Here is a 21331-nt window from a genome sequence, read left to right as displayed (position 1 = left end):
TCCAGAAAATTAGAGGGGAAAATTTTAAGGATTCTGACAATGGACAAACTGATCTGGTACATTTAGAAGCATGTGTTGTTGGCATACCCTCCCCAAATTTACTATACATTCTGACAACTGAGTATTGAATTTCACAGAATGCAGTATCTGTTACTTGGTGCTGAAAATTGTATTGCTAATGAACGTCTTTATCTCAGTAGAGGGTGTTCTTCTAGATAGAAATAAAAAAGAAAGGATTTAATTTTTTGGTTTATTCATAAAGCCAACCTGAATCTTTCTGGGTTTTGTTTTGTTTTTATTTACTGGGAAAGACCTTCACAATATTTTACCGGGAAACATTAACGGATGCATGTTCATTTACAAAGTCATCTACTATATAAATATTCAAAATTCTATATCTGGAGTAAATCCTATTCTCTTTAATACATTTCTTACTTTTTGCAATTGTTTGGGTCTTTGGAATTTTAATGAAGTTAATTAACTTGTCACATGTTTTAAATAGAGAATGGTATGTGTGTAAACATCTCTTAAGACACTAAACTACTTTAGATATAATAGTAAAAACTATTTTTAGTAAAAAACTATTTTAGTAAAAACTATTCCCGGGAAAAACATGTTTCTCTTAGTATTATCATTTATGTTCCAGTTAATAATATTTAGCAACTATCTCCTCTCAACAAAAGTCAAAGTTGAAAGCTGAAATAATTTTATTTTCTTTTTAAAAAATATTTATTTATTTATTTGACAGAGAGAGAGAGAGAGAGAGGGGAAGGTGAGGACAAAGAGGCAGAGCTGCTGGCAGAGGGAGAGGGAGGCTTGATCCTAGGACCCCGGATCATGATCTGAGCTGAAGGCAACCCATTAACCAACTGAGCCACTCAGGCACCCCTGAAATAATTTTCTTGATATTAATACTTGATATACAAATCCAACATTAAGTTCTTAAAAAATGATGGCAAAAGTAGTTTTTACTCCCCTTTATCTTATACCTGCTATATCTTTCCCCCTAAAAAAATTAAAATATTTGTTACCCATACTTAAGACAAACTACAGGCTGTGAAAGTACAGGCACTCAATTGTCTAAATTAAGAGTTGAAACAAGATGGGATTGGGAGGGAGACAAACCATAAGTGACTCTTAATCTCACAAAACAAACTGAGGGTTGCCGGGGGGGAGGGGGTTTGGGAGAAGGGGGTGGGATTATGGACATTGGGGAGGGTATGTGATTTGGTGAGTGCTGTGAAGTGTGTAAACCTGGTAATTCACAGACCTGTACCCCTGGGGATAAAAATATATGTTTATAAAAAAATAAAAAATTAAAAACAAAACAAAACAACAAAAAAAAAGAGTTGCACTGCAAAATAGTTTCTAAGCAGTAAGCTGCATAATTTCTCTTTCCTAAATAGTGTATTATTTGGATTGTTCTGATACGATTATATATATGTATGCTTTTTCCCCAAAGATTAATTTATTTTAGAGAGAGAGAGAGAGAGAGCAGGGGAAGGGGCAGAGGAAGAGGAGAGAGCTCTTAGGCAGACTCCCCCCTGAGTCTGATGTGGGGCTTGATCCTACAACCATGAGATTGTGACCTGAGCCAAAATCAAGAGTCAGATGCTTAAGTGACTGAGCACTCAGGTGCCTCTATAAATGTAAATTTAAGTATGCAAATGGAATTGTATTTTCCCTAGCCATATGCATTCGGTTTATATTCACATAACAAAGAACACTCTCATAGGAACATCTTCAGTATTATCTGACACTTAAGGATGGGCAACAAGTTTATTCACTATAGTGATTCTCAAAATATTCTACAGGCATACCTCATTTTATTGAACTTCGCTTTACTGAACTTCACAATATTTTGTCTTTTTTTTTTTTTTACAAATTGAGAGTTTATGGCAACCCTGCATCAAGTGTCAATTGGTGCCATTTTTTCAACAGTATTCACTCTCTTCATGTCTCTGTGTCACATTTTGGCAATTCTTGAAATATTTTGAACTTTTCCACTATATATTACTTGTTATGATGACTTGTGACCAGTGATCTTTGATGTTACTATTGTTATTGCTTTGGGGCACCATGAACCACATCTATATGAGAGGTGAACTTAATGAATGGTGCGTGCATTCTGACTGCTCCACCAACCAGCTCCAACACCTTTCTCCCTCTCTGTGGGTCTCACTGGCATGGCACCTGGTCACCCGAGGGTTCTGATGGAGGTGTAACAAGGTTAGTGTTGTTTCCTTGCCTGCTAATGCAAGATCCATTCTGTAGTTCATGGATTGAGGGGTAATTTTGACTTTCAAGTCTTATAATTTAAGAAATACGTTTTGTAAGTTTATCACTGCCATACATAGTAATTTGTCTGATGGATCTGGGCAAAGTAAATTGAAAAACTTCCGGAAAGGGTTCATCATTTTAAATGTCATTAAGAACATTTGTGATTCATGAGCTAAAATTATCAACATGAACAGGAGTTTGGAAGAAGTTGATTTCAACCTTAATGGATGACTTTGAGGGTCCAAAACTTCAGTGGAGGAAGTAACTACAGATGTATATGAAATAACAAGAGAACTAAAATTAAAAATGGATCCTAAACATGTGACTGAATTGTTGCAGTCTTGTGATAAAACTTTAAAGAAGGAGATGCTTCTTATGAATGAGCAAAGAAAGTGGCTTCTTGTTTCTTGAGATGGAATCTACTCCTGGTGAAGATGCTGTGAAGATTGTTGAGATGACAACAGAGAACTCAGAATATTATATAAACTTAATTGATAGAGTAGCAGCAGGTTTTAAGAGGATTGATGCAAATTTTGAAAGAAGTTCTACTCTGGGTAAAATGCTATCAAACGGCATCACATGTTACAGAGAAATCATTCATGAAAGGCAAAGTCAATCAATGTAGCAAACTTCATTATCCTCTTCTAAGAAATGCTACCACAGCCTTCAGCAGCCATCACCCAGATCAGTCAGCAGCCATCAGCATCAAAGTAAAACCCTCCACTGGAAAAAAGATGACAACTTACTGAAAGCTCAGATGATGGTTTTCAATCTTTAGAAATAATGTATTTTTTAATACAGGTATGTACCTTGGTTTTTAGACATAATGCTACTGTGCATGTAGTAGTCTTCAACAAGGTATAAACATAACTTTTATATGCACTGGGAAACCAAATAAATTCTCTTTGACTCTTTTGACTTTTATTATTTCAATATTTGCTCTATTGTGTTGATCTGGAACTGAACCCGCATTAGCTCCAAGATATGCCTATAGTTAGGGATTTCCTTTATATTAATGAAATAGACCGTGTTATAAAAAATTAAGTGACATTGTCGTGATGAGCACTGGTTATTTTATGTATGTTTTGAATCACTAAATTGTATACCTGAAATTGGTATTACATTGTTTGTTAACTAATTGGGATTTAAAATAAAAAAAAAAAAAAAAACTAACTAACTAAATAAATAAATAATAAAAAGAAAAAAGTGACAAAGAAATATTCTTAAAATGTTGGTTTAAAAAATAAAACAAAAGATCTACTAATCCTTGAGCATCTGCCATTCTGAATGTGTATTATGTGTATTATCTGCACAAGACTATTGTAAAGTTGATTTTTTTCACTGCTTTATAGACGAAGAGGTTTCTGAATTTCTAAAATCTTCATTTTGAATGCCCTACCATCAAAAAGCAAGATCTTGGAATATAATAATAAAAAATAAAACTATCACAATATACTGCTTCTAGTTTATATTTGTCAATTCTGTTGGGAAAAAAAACCCTCATAAAAATGATAAATAAGAGTATTAAACTAATTAGAAAAAGAATTCTTAAAAATATTTTAGTATCTTTAAAAATATTGTTTGTATTTTTCTGCCAAGTAATATTTGGCTGTATAGACATTTTTCACAGGTAAAAAGTATGAGAGAAAAGATGTATGAAAATATATCTTGTTTTCCAAAAGGAAGACAACAACTCCAGGCAGTGGAAAATCTCAACACTGTTTAAACCTTGTTTCTCCATAATATGGTTGCTTTGTGGTTTAAAATATCAGTTACCCATTCGGATTCTAAGAAATTACTATGATCACCTATTACTTTTCTGCCCGATTTTTGTACTCACATATTCTAAAGAGTGTTTTATACAGGATGACTCAGAACATGATAACAGGAAGTGAAAATGTTAGTATGTATATTACTATTAACATTATATTTTTATGCAGACTCACTTCTGCCATTATCTAGTTCAGTGTTTCAGGGAAGTTTTTATTCTCTCTTGGGCTCACTTTCTTATGTGTATAGATTTAGCTGGCTATAGGCAAAAAGAATTTCCCAGATGTATTTTCTAATTTTCTCTGAACATGTATCTGAAAAACATTTAGATATGTAATAAAATTGCATCCTTATAAAAATAAATGTGCTTCAGTATTTGCATAAATGAACTGAAGCCTGGTAACCATCTACCAATTATAAACACTTATCTGCCTGAATGACAAACCACATAATATAATAGGACTCATATCCACTACTTATTAGCACTATAGAATGAAAAAATAATGTTGGTCTTCAATTTTTATGTCTATAAGATTATGGCCATAGAAACATAGTCTGTGTACATGTTATTGCAGAATTTAGCAATACTGTTTATAATAGAAAATATTATTATGGAGATTAAAGATGTTAAGTCAGAAAATACAAATTCAAGGAATTGTAGAGCTCAAATGAGTGATTTAAATTAATAAAATAGAATTACATATTCAAAATCTAAAGAACGCATCAAACTCAACACCCAAAAAACAATCCAGTTCAGAAAGGGGCAGAAGACATGAATGGACACTTTTCTGAAGAAAACATCCAGATGGCTAATAGTCAAAAGGACAGATGGTCCATATTATTCATCATCAGGGAATACAAATCAAAACCACGCTGAGATACCATCTCACACCTGTCAGAATGGCTAAAATTAACTACACAAGAAACAACAGATGTTGGCAAAGAGGCAGAGAAAGGAGAACCCTCTTGCACTGTTGGTGGGAATGCAAACTGGTGCAGCCACTATGGAAAACAGCATGGAGTGTCCTTAAAATGTTAAAAATAGAACTGCCCTATGACCCAGCAATTGCACTACTAGTTATTTATCCAGAAGATTAAAAAAAAAAAAATCACTGATTTGAAGGAGTGCTTGCACCCTGATGTTTACAGCAGCATTATCAACAACAGTCAAACTACAGAGAGAGCCCAATGTCCATGGACTGAAGAATGGATAAAGAAGTGGTATATACACAGTGGAATACTGCTCAGCCCAAAAGAGTGAAATCTTGTCATTTGCAATGATGTGGATGGGGCTAGAGAGTATTATACTAAATGGAGAAAGTCAATCAGAGAAAATCATCTTATGATTTCACTCATGTTTGGAATTTAAGAAACAAAACAGATGAACATATGGGAAAGGGGAAAAAGAAAAGACAAAAAGAGAGAGAGAGAGAGAGAAAGAAACAAACCATAAGAGACTCTTAGGGATTAAGAATTCTAGATTGAGAAAACAGCTAGCAGAAAGGTCTTGGGTAACAGCTCACCTAGAGATCCTACGGAATAGCAAAGAAGCCAGCAGGATAAGAGCAGAAAGTATATGGGAAATGGAGCACATGAGGTCAGAGAAGAATCGGGGGGCCTGATGAAGTAAGTTATTTTAGGTAATTTTAATGATTTTGGATTTTCATCTGAGAGTGACAGGAAATCAATGGAAAAGTGTATGGTAATAGAGTGAAATACTATGAATTGCATTTAAGAGCTTCACCCTGACTTGTCCTATAAAAATAACCTGAAAGGAAGAATCAGCGAGACAATATGAAAGTCTATTTCTATAATTCAGGCAAGATATAATGGTGGCTTGATCATAGTGGTAGCAGTGGAGGTAGTGAAAGTGTCAGATTCTGGATACCATTTGAAAATAGAGCCGAAGGGGGTACTCAATAAGTTAAGGGCCCAAGTCTTGGTTTCAGCTCATATCATGATCTCAGGGTCAGGAGATCCAACTCCATGTCAGGCTCTGAGCTCAGCAAGGAGTCTGCTTTAGTTTCTCTCCCTCTCTTTCTATTCCCCCCCCCAAATAAATAAGTAAGTCTTTAAAAAACAAAAAAGAAAAAGAAAATAAATCCAAAGGAATCTGCTAGTGGATCAAACCTGGGTGTGGAAAAAACAAAAAAGGAAAAGGAGTTAAAGATGACTAGTAGTTTTTGGCCGGAGAAATGACAGGCAATTTTTGTTTGTTTGTTTTAAAGATTTTATTTATTTGACAGAGAGAGATCACAAGTAGGCAGAGAGGCAAGCAGAGAGAGAGAGAGAGAGAGAGGGAGGAGGAAGCAGGCTCCCCGCCTAGCCCGATGCGGGACTCGATCCCAGGACCCTGAGATCATGGCCTGAGCCAAAGGCAGAAGCTTAACCCACTGAGTCACCCAGGCAGCCCAACAGACAATTTTTTATTATATTCAAATAATCTTTTGGAAAGAATTAAAATATTCCATCTAAATAAATAATGCTAAGATATCTATTCTTACCTAATAAGTTGTTAGAGTTAACCAATTATATGCTATATTGTTCATACACTTAGATCATCATACAAATCCACACTATTTGCTATTTTATTTTCCTTCCCCCATCCCTGACTGTGTTTTGGAAGTTATTAAACAGTTTCTCAAATATTACTAAGGAAAAAGATTTTTAGGATCAAGTTTCTCTCTAAATAGCTGTATCATCCTGAACAAATAATGCAAATTCTCAGGTCCTAAGATTCCTCCTCTGTAATTATACCTAAAACATCATATAAATGATCTCTACAGTTTCTTCCAGTCCTTATTTTCTGAACATTTTTGGTCCCTGTATGGTACTCTTGATCCCATTTTTAAAAATCTATTTTCTTCCTTCAGGATGCTATTCACAAGGTTTCAGGTCTTTATGCCTCACCCAAATCTCATGCTTGCATAGTTCAGATTCACACCCAGTACAGGAAAGAACTTTAGTTGAACAAATTCTGTTTATGACAAATAGTCCTAGGACATTTTATATCTTGCTTTTGTTTTGCTCGTGTTGTGTTTAAGCACGTTGCACTCCGGTCATGGGGCTTGAACTCACAACCCTGAGATCCAGAATTGCAGAGTCTATGGACTAAGCTAGCCAGGTGCCTACATCTGGCTTTGATTGTATCTCGTTCTTCGGCCAAGGCTGTCACATAACATTTCAGTGGGTGAAATTCTCGTTTTACTTTATATAACTGGCAACTGTTAAGTTATGCATAGGGAAAGCTTGGGGTGTCCATCCCATTCTTTGTTCCTTACTTCTCATTGAGTTCTGATGCTTACCATGTGATGCTTATCTTAAATCTCTGGCTTTTCCATTTTTTCTTGGGCAAGACTCTTTCTCTGGCTTATTTTTAGTGATTTCCTTGATTACTTGCCTTTTTTTCTGGCCAGTTGAGTCCATAACTATACTGACTGCTATAATTCAAAATTGGTGAGGGAGAGTTACAGGGAAAAGCTGTGTTTATTGCACAATATGTCCAGCATATTGCTCAGAAAATAAAAAGGAAATGTTGAGGGAGTATGGACTGCTTGCTTTTTTATTCCTTTTCTTAGAAATTACACTTTTTTGCCAGTGGCCTTGGCAGCCGAGGGCTAATATGGGAGAGCACTCTGGCCAGCCAAGGTCTTTTCTACTTGGACCTATGACACCGGGGTCATTTCATCATTTCTTTTTGCAGCTTCCTCCTGGCTCAATGTGAATATAACCTTAGAATGGATATTAGCTCAATAATTCAAATAAATAGTAGATATTGACTTGAGTTTTCTAAGCAATATCAAACATATACAACAACCAGGAGTGTTCCCATCCCTTACACATGTAGTATGATATGAATCCAAGTTACATTACCATTGGGTTAATACCCTCCCATTTACTTGTAAAGAGCATCTATCTGTGCTTAAGTCCTGAATAAATCTGCTATCTATCAATGATAAAAAAGAATATTGTAAAAATAAGTACTGTTGGGATGCCTGGGTGGCTCAGTGCGTTAAGCCGCTGCCTTCGGCTTGGGTCATGATCCCAGGCTCCTGGGATGGAGTCTCGCATTGGGCTCCTTGTCCAGCAGGGAGCCTGCTTCTCTGCCTGCCACTCTGCCTGCTTGTGCTCTCTCTCTGAGAAATAAATAAACAAAATCTTTAAAAAAAATAAGTACTGTTCCACACAATTAGACAGGTACATTATGAACAGCAACCACTAAAGAGGCAAAGAAATTTGAAGACTTCTTTTGTAAGTAGGTACATATTAAGTATATATTTTTTAAGGCTTTATTTATTTATTTGACAGAGATCACAAGTAGGCAGAGAGGCAGGCAGAGAGAGAGAGGGAAGCAGGCTCCCCACTGAGCAGAGAACCCGATGTGGGGCTGGATCCCAGGACCCTGAGATCATGACCTGAGCCGAAGGCAGAGGCTTTAACCCACTGAGCCCCCAGGTGCCCCCATATTAAGCATTTTCAAGGCCTGCCTCAGACTGTTCTGTGCTACTTCCAGCGATCCTGCTCCTCTCTGTGCTTCAGTTTCCTTTCTTCCTTCCATCTGCCGTTCTTCCACAAGTGTTAGTGGGTAAACCCCGACGAACTGCCAAAGAAAAGGGCGCACACCTGAGCGACCCATCTTCATACATGTGTACTGTTAGCATTCGCTCTCTAGAAGTAGTTCTCTCTAATTGTCACCCTCCATCCTAAAACCCTTCAAAAAAATCCCCATTGTCTACAAAATAGAGTTCATTTTCCTTGGGAGTCCGGGATGCTTTGCCCTTCGGTACCTCACCCCTTCCTCTTTCTCGGTTCTCATCTCCATCTGCTGCTTTCCTCGCACGTCATTTCCCAGATTCACTACTTGATTAAGTTGTAGTTACTCATTTCTCACACGCAAGGCTCAGCTCCATTCTTCCTTTCCTTTTAGCCTAACGCTTTCTTCTGTCCTCAGGTCAAACTTCTCTTCATCTGGCTTCAAGATTCTGCTCAGGACTCGCTCCAACCTATTCTCCCATCCATTGGCTAAAATGAACTAGGTATTTCCTTTGTGTCTCTTATACCTTATGATAGCTTTATTAAAATATTTATGACAGGGCGCCCGGGTGGCTCAGTGGGTTAAGCCGCTGCCTTCGGCTCAGGTCATGATCCCAGGATTCTGGGATCGAGTCCCACATCGGGCTCTCTGCTCAGCAGGGAGCCTGCTTCCCTCCCCCGGCCCTGCCTGCCTCTCTGCTGCCTGCTTGTGATCTCTCCCTGTCAAAAATAATAAATAAAATCTTTAAAAAAATATTACATTTCATAATAAGTGGGTTTCCATATTTGTTTTCCCATGAAGGCTCTTATCTCCTTCAGGACAAAAATTACAGCTTTTTATTTGCTGTTGCATTTTTGGAAACTAGCAAAATGCCTGGCCAAAACAGACATTTAGTATGGAATACACTTCATTCTTTTCCTTCATGCCCACCTATCTTCAGAATCCTGCATGCATGACTATCTTCTGGAAGTAGCCATCACTCAGAAGTTCCTCTCTAGAAATGCTGGCATTCTCTTCTGGTCAAAACCTCTTGCCTGGACTTCTAGACATTGCTTATTCTCATTAGGCCACTAGGTTTTTGCCTTTTTCCCTACTTCTAGTCATGTGAACACTTTTTAGTGTTCTGGTTTATCACTCAACTACTGGCCTCTCTGCCTTCCTAGCTCAACCAATACTTCATGGTGAGTCATTTCGGCCCAAACACAGTCAACCCCCTCTTCCCACCCTGACAATTTTCTTGACCTGTTGACATTATATTGCAACAATCTTGCTACACATGCAACAGTATGGTAGCTAATCTCAACAGCATATTACTGCTATGGATATTTTTTTTTCATTTTTAATTTTCACATTAACCAGAATTTTCTTCATTTTTAAATATCCTAAACCCATCACTGTTTACCTCCCTGACAGTTGAGAACCCATCCACCACCTCACTGGAAAATTAAGATCATTATTTCACGTTCTCTGTCCTGTATTTCAAAGTATGTATTTTTTTGACTCATCTTCTCCTCCTCTTCTCCTGTCTCAGGAAAACTGGTACATTTTGTTTAGGCCTCATTCTTTTGGCCATGACCCCAATCCTACTGGAATTTTCTTCATCACGTTTATTCCCACACCTTTGGGGGTTTTCAGCTTTCTCACTATCGGCCTCTTTATTTTGAGCCGCAAATCTCTATCCAAAAATTACCTTCCTGTGATTCTGGTTATCCCTGCTGTTAAGATACCCTTCCTGGGTGTCCTTACATCCTCTTCTAAAATCTCAAAAGAAACATGTTGCGTTTAATTCTCCCCACAGTACTTGCTTCCTGACCACTTGCAGTTCGTCCTAATTGTTTCAGTGATAATGACTCTCTGTGTCCAGAACCCTTCCGCTTGTTTCTACCATGGTCCCCATCTGTGTTGCCTTTTCACTCTTAACTCCACTTGTTTCTTCTGGCTGTTCCCTCCCATGACTTCCATGACCTTTTATTTTCTTTTCCTTGATACTTTGTATTTTTCCCATTTCCTTTTGCTCTACCAGCCCCTGAATAACAGGAAACACTTGAATTAATTTATTCCGTTGTCTGGAACAATAAAAAAAACTCTCCAATTGTACTTATGACTACTCTGAGCATCACGTTTAACTGACGTTACCTTCTGGACACCTTCAAACTCACAATGTTCAAGGTTTAACCTTTTCTAATTTCAGGCTGGTTTGTTATCTTGGTTTACAATATAACTAACTTTTCAATCACATAGGCATATGTTATGTATTCATTTCCCTGATTTCTCACATTTCTCATTTTTAATGACAGATTTGTCTTCTCATTGCCTAAGATGTCCAGGACCATCTTTCTAGTAGCTGTCATGATATCTATATTTGACTATTGTAATAACATGTTAATAACATGTTACTATAATAACTTCCTTTACTAGGTTACCCTGAGGTATTCTCATAAAGTCATAAAATTCAAGAAATTTCACAATCTTTCCTTCTTTCAAATCTCTAATGTCTTCCCTCATTTTCAGTGAATTATGTCACCCTGCATAATTGAAATTCAAAGGCCTTATGATCTAACTCCATCAAACCCCAGCAATAGTAACTTATATTCTATACCATCTGTTTAACTTGAAGTACAGAACCCGTCAAACCTGGTATTTGTCTCTTCAAACTCCTGTCTGTCCTTTAGTCAAAATATTTTATTCACATTTAACCATCTCTTAAAATTCTACTTATTCTTGGGGCATCTAAGTGGCTCAGTGAGTTAAGCCTCTGCTTTTGGCTTAGATCATGATCTCAAGGTCCTGGGACCGAGCCCTGCATAGGGCCCTCTGCCCTGCAGGGAGCCTGCTTCCTCCTCTCTCTCTGCCCGCCTCTCTGCCTGCTTGTGATATCTCTCTGTGAGAAATAAATAAATAAAATCTTTTTAAAAAATTCTACTTATTCTTTTGAGGTCTAACCAAAATAGCAGCTCTTTAATGACCAGTTCCATGCTCACACTCAGCACCAATGCTCTATTCCTCCAATTCAGGCATAATTAAATTCTATACATTTAAGCACAAATGCTACATTGAAAGGTAAATTTTATAACAGAATTTATAAAGGGAATTAAACCATGAATACTGCATATGATCAAACAGAAATACATGTAACCAGATAGATCTAGTTTTAAACGGTATCTTTGCCATCCACAAACTATGATTTTGAACAAGTTATTCAATCTCTTGTCCTAATTTCTTCAACAAAAATTTGGAAAGGACAGTGAGCCCATGATGATTTTGTAAAGATTATACAAGATCATGTCTGTAAAATGCACAGTGCCTGGAATCGTAAGTATAAAAAATAAAGATTATTATTATGCTTGAAATAGAAAAAGATAATCAATATTTATCAAGTAAATAAGTCTCCATGACATTTTGAAAATTTTTATAACAGATTTACCAAGAATTTTAACTATATCAGCTATCCAGATAGATTCTTTTTCTGAGATGTTTCATTACAGAGGAAGGTTTGTTCTTCTTGTGTACAGAGTATTGGTTAGAAGTGAACAATTTATTTTTGCAAAATCGGGTCATCCTGGGAGCTAAGCAGTTTGCCTTACATGACTAGACTACCATCATGGACCTGTTCTCTTGTCATTTTCTCCACTTCAGCATAAAAGTCTAGCAACTGCTCAGGTTAGCATGAAATTGTGGCCTTTGTGGAGCCTTTGTGTATCTGATGTTCATATGGAATTTCCCCACAAGTAAGATCTTGAGGACCCACCAAGTGCTGAAGAGATTTAATAAGTTGGGGATTTGGCCAGTCTCAATGTCTTCCAGTCATTGTTTTAATTATTAGACAATTACATTTCCTGGACAGATTTCCTTTATTAGCTTGTGAATTGCTCCCTTGTTGAATAATCCCTAGAATTTCTGGGGACAGATAATAGGCAGAAATCATATTCTAATCATGTGAACTTCTTGGAATTGAAGCTCACTATTGATTTTATCTCAAACTGAAAAATTAGCATACCACCAAATACAGTATATAAACCACCACAAAAGCAGACAGACCATCATCTACTTAGCTTCTCCTTCACTTCCTGTCCTCCACCTTGGAAAACAGGTAAGAATTTCAGACTGAAATTTGATGTATTCTTTCTTCACCTTTATTTCAAATGAGGCTGAGTTATGTGAAGAAAATAACCACTTAAAATATAGTCTTTGAAATTATTTAAAGTAGTACTGACACTATTTTCAGCACTTAGATTAAAAAAATAGAAATGTCTATAGAGATTTGGTAAAAGTTATGACTCTATGAGGTTTATGAGTCTAAAAAATGTATTAACAATGATTACTATTCTTTTAGTACAAGGCCAGTTAGGCTATATTAAAAAATCTATTTTTTGAATTAATAAGTCTTCCAATTTTGTTAAATATAGAGCAAAAATAAAAAAGGATATATTTAAATTATCATTTGAGGGTATGAATAATTAATGGAAAATCTTTATCCCACAGTAGTTTTAGAGGGAGCATATTGAGTCAAGAAACTGCAAGATGTGTTGGGGATGTGTGTTAATTGATATGTTCATAAATTTTTTTCAGAAATATGTATTCATCAAACTTATTTATTGTCCCCAACATCCCGCTTTATTATTTGGTTTATAATACTTCAAAATATCAAAATAGACATATGAAATACAGAATTAAGTTAAGAAAAAAATGTTTTACTTTGTAAGAAAATTTTAGATGAGACAGAGATGACTTGGAAACAAAAGCAAAGGAAAAAGATTATTTGAAAGAAAAGTACTTTAGAATCTGTTGGTTAAAAATAAAGTTCTGGCTAAAAGATTGGCATATAAAATGCTAATTATAAAATATAGAAAATGCAATGAGATCCTTCCTACACATAATGACCTCTAATAAGATATATTATTTTTTTTTTGAGTACTGACAATAAGAAATTATTTGAAAACTTATGGAGTTCTTAGGCAAAGCAAAATTAAGATTTACATAGTACCCATGAGAAAGATCTAGGAAAAAAAATATTTTCCTAAAGAAAGAACATAGTCTTCAGGCTTCAAATATTGGAAAGGATATTTTGCAGATGGATTAGGGACATTTTTCATGAAACATTTTTAGTTCAGAAATTTAGTATAAATATCTGAGATTGAAGATTGCATGCCAAGTGATACTAGTAGCACAAACATTATATCGTATGAGAAATTATGGAAATGCAACAAAATCAAGTATTTAGGACATTTCAGTTTAAAAGGTAATGTGTATATTATGTTACACTACAAGAAGAGGTGGCCTGGAGTGAGGGTTTGTCAAGAGGATCTGATATTTTGTAAATCATCAAGAAATCAGAGAAAAAATACAGTCTATGATCTCTAAAGTTATGTGGCACAAGGGAGAGGGGGCATTACTAGATGTGCGGGGATGTGGACTGAGTCATGCGTACAAATGGAGAGGAGACAGACCAATCGGGGAGCATCTAAATAAGCAGAGAAAATAAAGTAAATGCTCCAGTGAAAACCTCTAATTGGAAATAAGGAGAAATAATTTAAAAAAAAATTATGGAAACCATTTGGTTTAGAAAAAAAAAGATAAAAAGAAAATATGATCTTCTTTGTATAGATTTTCTTTGATGAATTGCCTCCAGATAGAACTGATGCTTTATCAGGGCTAAAATCTTAATATTTTATTTGCTGCTATCATCCGAGCACCTAGACAATGTCTGGCAATAAAAAGCGTTAAATAAATATTTTTGAACAAATTAATCAACTAATAAATGTTTCTGTAAATATTTATGACTTTTTTCTGTCTTTCAAAACAAAACAAAATGAAGAAACACCCATCGTGCTATGAATAAGATGAAAAAGAGTGAGGTAGGGTAGAGGTGATAGCTGAAAAATCTGAGTGGTTGGCCATGAAGTATGAAAATGGTATGTAAGAGTATGTAACCGTAGTAGGCTTTGACCCTGCCTATTTAATAAAGTTTCTATCAGTATTTTTTCTAAAATGCAGTTACTTTTATTATGTATTATCCTTAGTTTCTTTACAAGGAAAGTAATCCTAGCTAACTAAGAAAATAGATTGACCAAGATGTCACCGTTCCCTCATTTTCCCATTGGCAGGACTTGATGGCCATGAGGGTCTTCATCCTTGCCTGCTTGGTGGCTCTGGCTCTTGCAAGAGAGGTAAGCAAATATCTAAATAATTAAGATATGATGGAATATCCATGTTAGAGAAGAACACCGGCAACATTGTTAAAGTACAAATAAAGCAGAATTTCAGCAGATTCATTGCATTTCTTAAAAAAAATCACTTACATTCATCCACTATTTCAATAGTGTGCAGTAGGCGCATAAATCTGGGTCAAATGCTTTCTAACCTACTGTGCCACCAGCTCCTAAAGGAAATGCACAGACAAGTAAACAGACCAAAAAATAAAAAAAGAGAGAGAGAGAGAAACAGATATAAAAATGGCAATAATAATATTCCACAGATATGATTGAAGGCGTGTGTAACCTAAATAAATGTACCTTATTCCAGTAATAAATTTATGTATCTCTTACTTTATGGCACTGGGACCAATTCTACCTGTGTCAACCCAAAGACATTGAGAGGATGGAGTATCAGGCAATAATTATAATCACAAATATATTTGAAATCATAATAAACTGTTTAAAACAAAGTAAAATAACCTTGTTACCCATCAAAAACTGTTTATTCACATAAGATAAAAATATATCAATAAATTTACTAAATATAAAAGATATAAAAACAACTACCTTTCAAGACTCTCAATAAGAATTTTTTATTTCTCAAACTTGTGAAATAGATAGCTCTGCATAAAGAAGATACAGATTAAATAGGAAAAATATTTAATAATGAATTACCTGTGGAAACCAAAATGGTGTTTTTTGGTTTTTTCTGTTACAGAAGGAAGAACTCACTGTATCCACTGAGGTAAGATGTTTTTATTCACAAAAAATTTTCCAATCATAAAATATTAACCTTCTGTAATGATCTTGGAAAAGCCAGTTGTTGATGTTTTATTTTTTTGTTTTTTCCTTTATAGACTGTGGAAAGCCTTTCCAGCAGTGAGGTAAGACAATGTTTTCAGAGGCAATTTCCCAGTTTTGGAACAGTAAAATCTTGTGCTATCTTTCTATGATGTTACATTAGGACAGTTAGATCAAAGCAGCTCAAAAAACACAAGTTTATTTTTTTAAGATTTTATTTTTTTATTTGACAGAGAGGGAGGGATCACAAGTAGGCAGAGAGGCAGGCAGAGAGAGGGGAAGAAGCAGGTTCCCTGCTGAGCAGAAAGCCCAGTGTAGGGCTGGATCCCAGGACCCTGAGATCATGACCTGAGCTGAAGGCTAAGGTTTAACCCACTGAGCCACCCAAGCACCCACTGACATACGTTTTGATGTAAACTTCTATTATTTTTTTTTCCATTGCATATATGTAAGGACAGAATAAATATCTGGAGAATTCAGTATTCTAGCACTTTCTAAGTTGGTGTACTACTTGAAATTACATCATCGTAACCCCCCCCTTCCCTTTTTAAAGAACTGTACAGTCTTCTTTTCTGTCTTGAGCTCTCTTTACCCTGTTCTCATTCCCTATTCTGATTTTTATTGAGTGCTGTCTGTGGATCAGACATTTGCTAAGAGCTGTGGTACCAAGGAAAAGAGGGATGTCCACAGTGAAGAGCTTGCAACAGACTATGAGAGCAGACATGCAAATGGACACATTTTATAACTTTAGAAAATGAGAGATGGCAAGAGATAGTGTAGTCCTAAATCTGCTGGGGAGAATCAGGTAGGCATTTCTCCTGGTACCACTCTTTTCGGATACGTCATTATCTGCTGGTTAAATTGTACACCAGTATACTTTGCCTCCGTACAAAGCTATCAGACCATTAAGGGAGGCATCTACTTCTTGTAATTAATTTGCAGTATAAATATAATAAGCAACCTAAGAATGATCAGAAGAATTAAAAGGTAAAATTCATATTCTCAATGAATATTTTTCTCCTAGAATCAGACAGAATATTAGCAATCATTTTTTTGTCCTGGGAGAGGAGCATAGTGATAGAGAAAAATTAGCATCTATTAAATACCTCTTTTTGTACTATGTTCACTGATTTTCTTTTCTTATGTAACTGAATTCATTTTTCTTTTATACATCAAGCTTATGCAGAACACTGCAACATCTAAATTTCAGCAGTTATCCTGAGTTTTTAATATTATCAAACAAGGTGTCCATTTTAACCTATCATGTGCCTTCATTTTCTGATTTGTACTGACAAATAAAGAACATTCATAAAACTAAAACTAATTTTATTTTTATTTTCTGAAGGAATCTATCACGCACATCAACAAGGTAACGCCTTCATATTTGAATGTACTTATTTTCACAATTTCCTACATTTAATTTTTATAGGCAATAACATTTCTTTATATGTGATTTGGTTTTTAGCAGAAACTTGAGAATATTAAGCGTGAGGAACAGCAGCAAAGAGAGGTAACTCATTTATGATAAGAATATTTCTAAAATTATTATGAAATATAATATATATAAAATATGTACATATTCATGCTATAGAATTGATAATAAGATAAATGCCAGTGAAGAGATTAAGACCTGTACCCCCGGGGATAAAAATATATTATATGTTTATAAAAAAAATTAAATAAAAAAAGGAAGAAAACAGAATCAGAAAAAAAAAGAGATTAAGATTTGACAAAGGCAAGATATTTTTAAGACATAAATGCATTTTTCAAATTCACAATCAATTTGCAGAGTATAAAAAAAATTAAGAATAATTCTTGATTTACTTACATTTCTAGCTGGGGAACTAGGTTCCCTTTGGTCTCCAGACAGATACTCCAATGAAAGAGAATGAGAAGGCAATCCGGCACATTCGTTAGCTGTATAATTTTGGCCCCAAGTTACTCTATACTTAATTTTCTTTTCTGTAAACTGAGAATATTCCTAATCCCAAGTTTGATAAGCTGACCGTGAATATTTAATGATTTATATAACATTTTATAGGTTTTATATTAACATTTACAAGTACATGAAGTTCTTAAAACAATTTCTATTATACCAATGAAAGAAATGAGGTACAGAACAATTGAGTACATAATTGTCTGACAGTATCTTCATTATATGAACACGATTTGCTCTATTATCAAACCATTATGTTGAAAGTCCGTGCCCATGAAGACCGAAGTGGACAGCTAGAGCTATCCAGGCGATTTAGAACAAGGTGAAATGCCTTGGAACCTGCAGACACTGATTTCAGCTTGTTCTGTAGGTTCACCTATGACGGGAGTGAGGCAAGGCGGCATCCCTCAGTGAACATTTTACTCATTAGTCTTCTTCATCTGACTGAAAATAATTTCTTAATCAAATCAGTAAAAGATTTTTCTTCCCTCTTTTCACTCAATTACGATTGTTCAAAAGGCAGTAGCTTAGATCATCACACATGACTGTGAGGACTGAATCATGGACCCAAACACTCTTTTCTTTCCCTCCAGGATGAACGCCAGAATAAAATCCACCCCCTTGCCCAGCAACAGCCTCTGGTCTTTCCTAATGCCGATCCCACCCCCTTTGCTATCCTTCCACAGAATGTCCTGCCTCTTGCTCAGCCCGCTGTGGTGCTGCCTCTCCCTCAGCCCGAAATAGTGCAGGTCCCCCAAATTAAGGAGAACATCCTTGCGACGCGCAAAATGATGCCCTTTCTGAAATCTCCAGTAGCGCCCCTTTTGAACAGCCAAATCCAGAATCTTGCCGAGCCTGAAAATCTGCACTTTGCTCAGCTCCAGCCTCAGCCTCTGCCTCTGCCCCTGCCCCTGCCCATGCCTCAGCCTCTGCCTCTGCCTCTGCTCCAGCCCCTGATGCAGCAGATCCCCCAGCCTCTTCCTCAGACTCCCATGCTTGCTCCTCAGCCCCTGCTGGCCATCCCACAGTCCAAAGTCCAGGCTCTTCCCCAGCAAGTGCTGCCCGTCCCCCAGAGAAACATGCCCCTACAAGCCTTTCTGCTGTACCAGCAGCCTTCTCCTGAGGCCCATCCAGTGACTCAACCACTTGCCCCAGTTTACAACTCTGCTCTTGTAAGTCCAAACTTCCTAATTCTGCTTTCTCACTTACCACGTGAATACGGTGATAGAGGAAATGTGAGAATGAAAGAATAAATGAATAATGAATGGATCTACAAGCGCTTTGTTTGGATTGGTGATTCTCAATACTAGCAACATAATAGATAATACATAATCCATAATACGTAGTAGTAAAACTTTTTCTCTCCCAAATCCCAATGTCTGGGACTACCTGCAGAGATTCTGATATAATTATTCTGATCTTCTATGTAGAAGATACTATTGGGAACAAATTATTTCAGAAGGTTCTGATTTAATTGGTCTGTTGAGAATTTGGATAAAGAGGATTAAGGCTTGTTAAAGCTGGAATTAAACTTGATAGTCTGGCCTTGGAATAAGGAAGGCTTATTATTTTCTACAATTTTGAAGTTTTCCTTGTATGTGTCTATTCTGCAAATGCCTTATTTCACATCATGTTTCGATGACTATTTCATTCTCAGAGAATTCTTAAGGAATGTGTCTTTGTCGAATGCAAATTGTATATTTATTTGTTTTGCTTTTTTAATTTTTTTTTTTTTTTTTTTACTTTTAAGGTTTAAGAGAATTTCAACATTAATGTCCCCTTCTCACTTTTGGTAAGTTTTGGGAATTTGGAGATTAGACTGAACCTTTTTATAGATGATATCTTTTTACATTTCATCCTATTGGTTAAGTCCAAGACAGGAACAAACTTTATCAATATACCACCTTATTTATTAATGATCCAAGTATCATGGATGTCTTTACGGTTGACTAACATCTACTGACCTGAGAGTATGTATCAGATTTTAATTATGTGTTATTGACAGATTTGACTGGCTTGCATTCAAATGCCTATGTTCTGATACTTGATTGTCATCTTTTTTTAGGAAAAACTGAAAATAGTATTTCCTACTTTTATGTGAATGTATTTGAGATTTTTTAAAAGATTACTTTCATCCTCATTCTAACTTAGGCTTCATAACTTCAATTGTTTTTAATCTCATTTAAAATGTACACATTATCTTTTAATTCATTAGCCAAACTAAAATTAATTATTTCAGGTACGAGGTTTAAAAAGAGAGAATATAGCTTTGGGATTTATAAAATACAACTCTGTATGTGATCATAGACTAGACACTTCACTAAACCAATATCAGCTGATATTTAGTCATACAGGAATTTTTATATGCCTCCAAGGTAGGGCTCAACATTTTGCATTTATAACAAAATTTTGCCTTGCAGATTAATCACACCAAAATTACAAATGAGGAGGGATAGTTACAGTATATAACATAACAAACTCTATATGTTCTTTATATTCTACAGAATTGACTGTGACTGGAAATGTGGCATCTTTTCACTTGGCATCCTGAAAGCAAAATTGATCATTTTTGTATGAATCTCCATGGAAAAAAATGAAAAATTTGTCTCTTATTTATTTTATGTACTATATGGCATTCATCTTAATCTGAATTTGACTTATAAACTCTACATTTTCCAAATTGTAACTCAATAATACATCAGAATTTAATTTTGAGTTGGAAATACCCTAAACTTGGGAAAAATATGTATATTTCTGGAATTGTGTTTGTTATTATTTAAGTATCTATTTCCTAGCCAGTCATTTCAATAAATTAATCCTTGAGGCATATTTAAGTTTCTCTGTCTTTATTATAATTTTTTAAACCTGAGTTGGCCTTAAGATTATTGTCAATTTCAGATTATTGGTGTTAAACATAGCCATGGAGGAACTGAAATTGAATAGGATGTTTTGAATTGAATGGTAAAGAATATCAAAAAGTGGAGGAAAAGAGGGTGGTGACATATCATGTTTGCTCTAGAAAGTCTCGGTTTACACCCATTACCTAGTTAAACCATGTAACTTGCGCCTTTCACTCTCAATCATACCCAGGATTGGATGTTACATTTTATGGTCACTGTGGGGAAAAAAAAAAAAAAAAAAAAAAAAAAAAAGCTTCAAATGTAAAAGCTGATTCACAGCTCAGCCACATATAGGGAAGTAGTGCTATGACACTTACTCAGTCCTTCAGAACTTCAATTTCCACATCTATAAAACAGGCGATTCAAAGGTTTTTATTGAAGTTTTAATATGATTAGTGTCCTGCTCAGATATAAGACAATTGCTCCCTATAGCTCCGTATTACTGACTCCACTTACACCAGAGCAGGAAGAGCCAGTATCACAATCAGAATGAATGAGGTTATGTGATTTTCACCAATAGTGCCCAAGAAATAAGATTTAACATGAGTCTCTAGTATCTATTTTTTTTTTTGATTGCAGAGTGATTGTCTCGTTGTAATGAATAATCCCCCCACCAACTACCACGCCCGTACACTCAACCTCATCCCTTGAATTGACACAGTGACTCGTCCTTACCAATTATTCCATCTTCCCTGCCATCCTCAGTGATCTCCTCACCTAAGGATCAAGTGTGCGACAACTCATGCTAAAACATCTTCCCTTTTTAAAGAAAATTCCATCTCAGGACCGGACACGTCCAAACTCCTCCCAGTCTTTCAGGCTACTCTGTGGCAACTGTTAGAGAAGAACTATCCGTACGGAATATATTATGCATTCATTAATTTGCTTCTCTCAAAGTTTTGTCCCTATAGAAATC

The 21331-nt window shown here is 35.7% G+C and overlaps 1 protein-coding gene across 1 annotated transcript; it reads left to right on the top strand.

Moving 5' to 3' along the window:
- The first annotated feature begins 12624 nt into the window (after nt 1-12624).
- Nucleotides 12625-20318, top strand: CSN2 (casein beta). Its single transcript, XM_004766330.2, has 9 exons — nt 12625-12674; nt 14689-14751; nt 15497-15523; nt 15636-15662; nt 16925-16948; nt 17045-17089; nt 18109-18687; nt 19266-19307; nt 20020-20318. Exons 2-8 carry the CDS (start codon nt 14695-14697, stop codon nt 19269-19271), a joined length of 765 nt encoding a protein of 254 aa, XP_004766387.1. The 5' UTR covers nt 12625-12674; nt 14689-14694; the 3' UTR covers nt 19272-19307; nt 20020-20318.
- Nucleotides 20319-21331: the final 1013 nt, after the last annotated feature.

The sequence above is a fragment of the Mustela putorius genome, unplaced genomic scaffold (genome assembly GCF_011764305.1).
Source record: "Mustela putorius furo isolate JIRA1106 unplaced genomic scaffold, ASM1176430v1.1 tig00000430_pilon_pilon_pilon, whole genome shotgun sequence".
Taxonomy (NCBI): Eukaryota; Metazoa; Chordata; class Mammalia; order Carnivora; family Mustelidae; genus Mustela; species Mustela putorius.
Note: the sequence above shows the minus strand (reverse complement) of the source record. Positions and strands in the feature narration are given on the sequence as shown.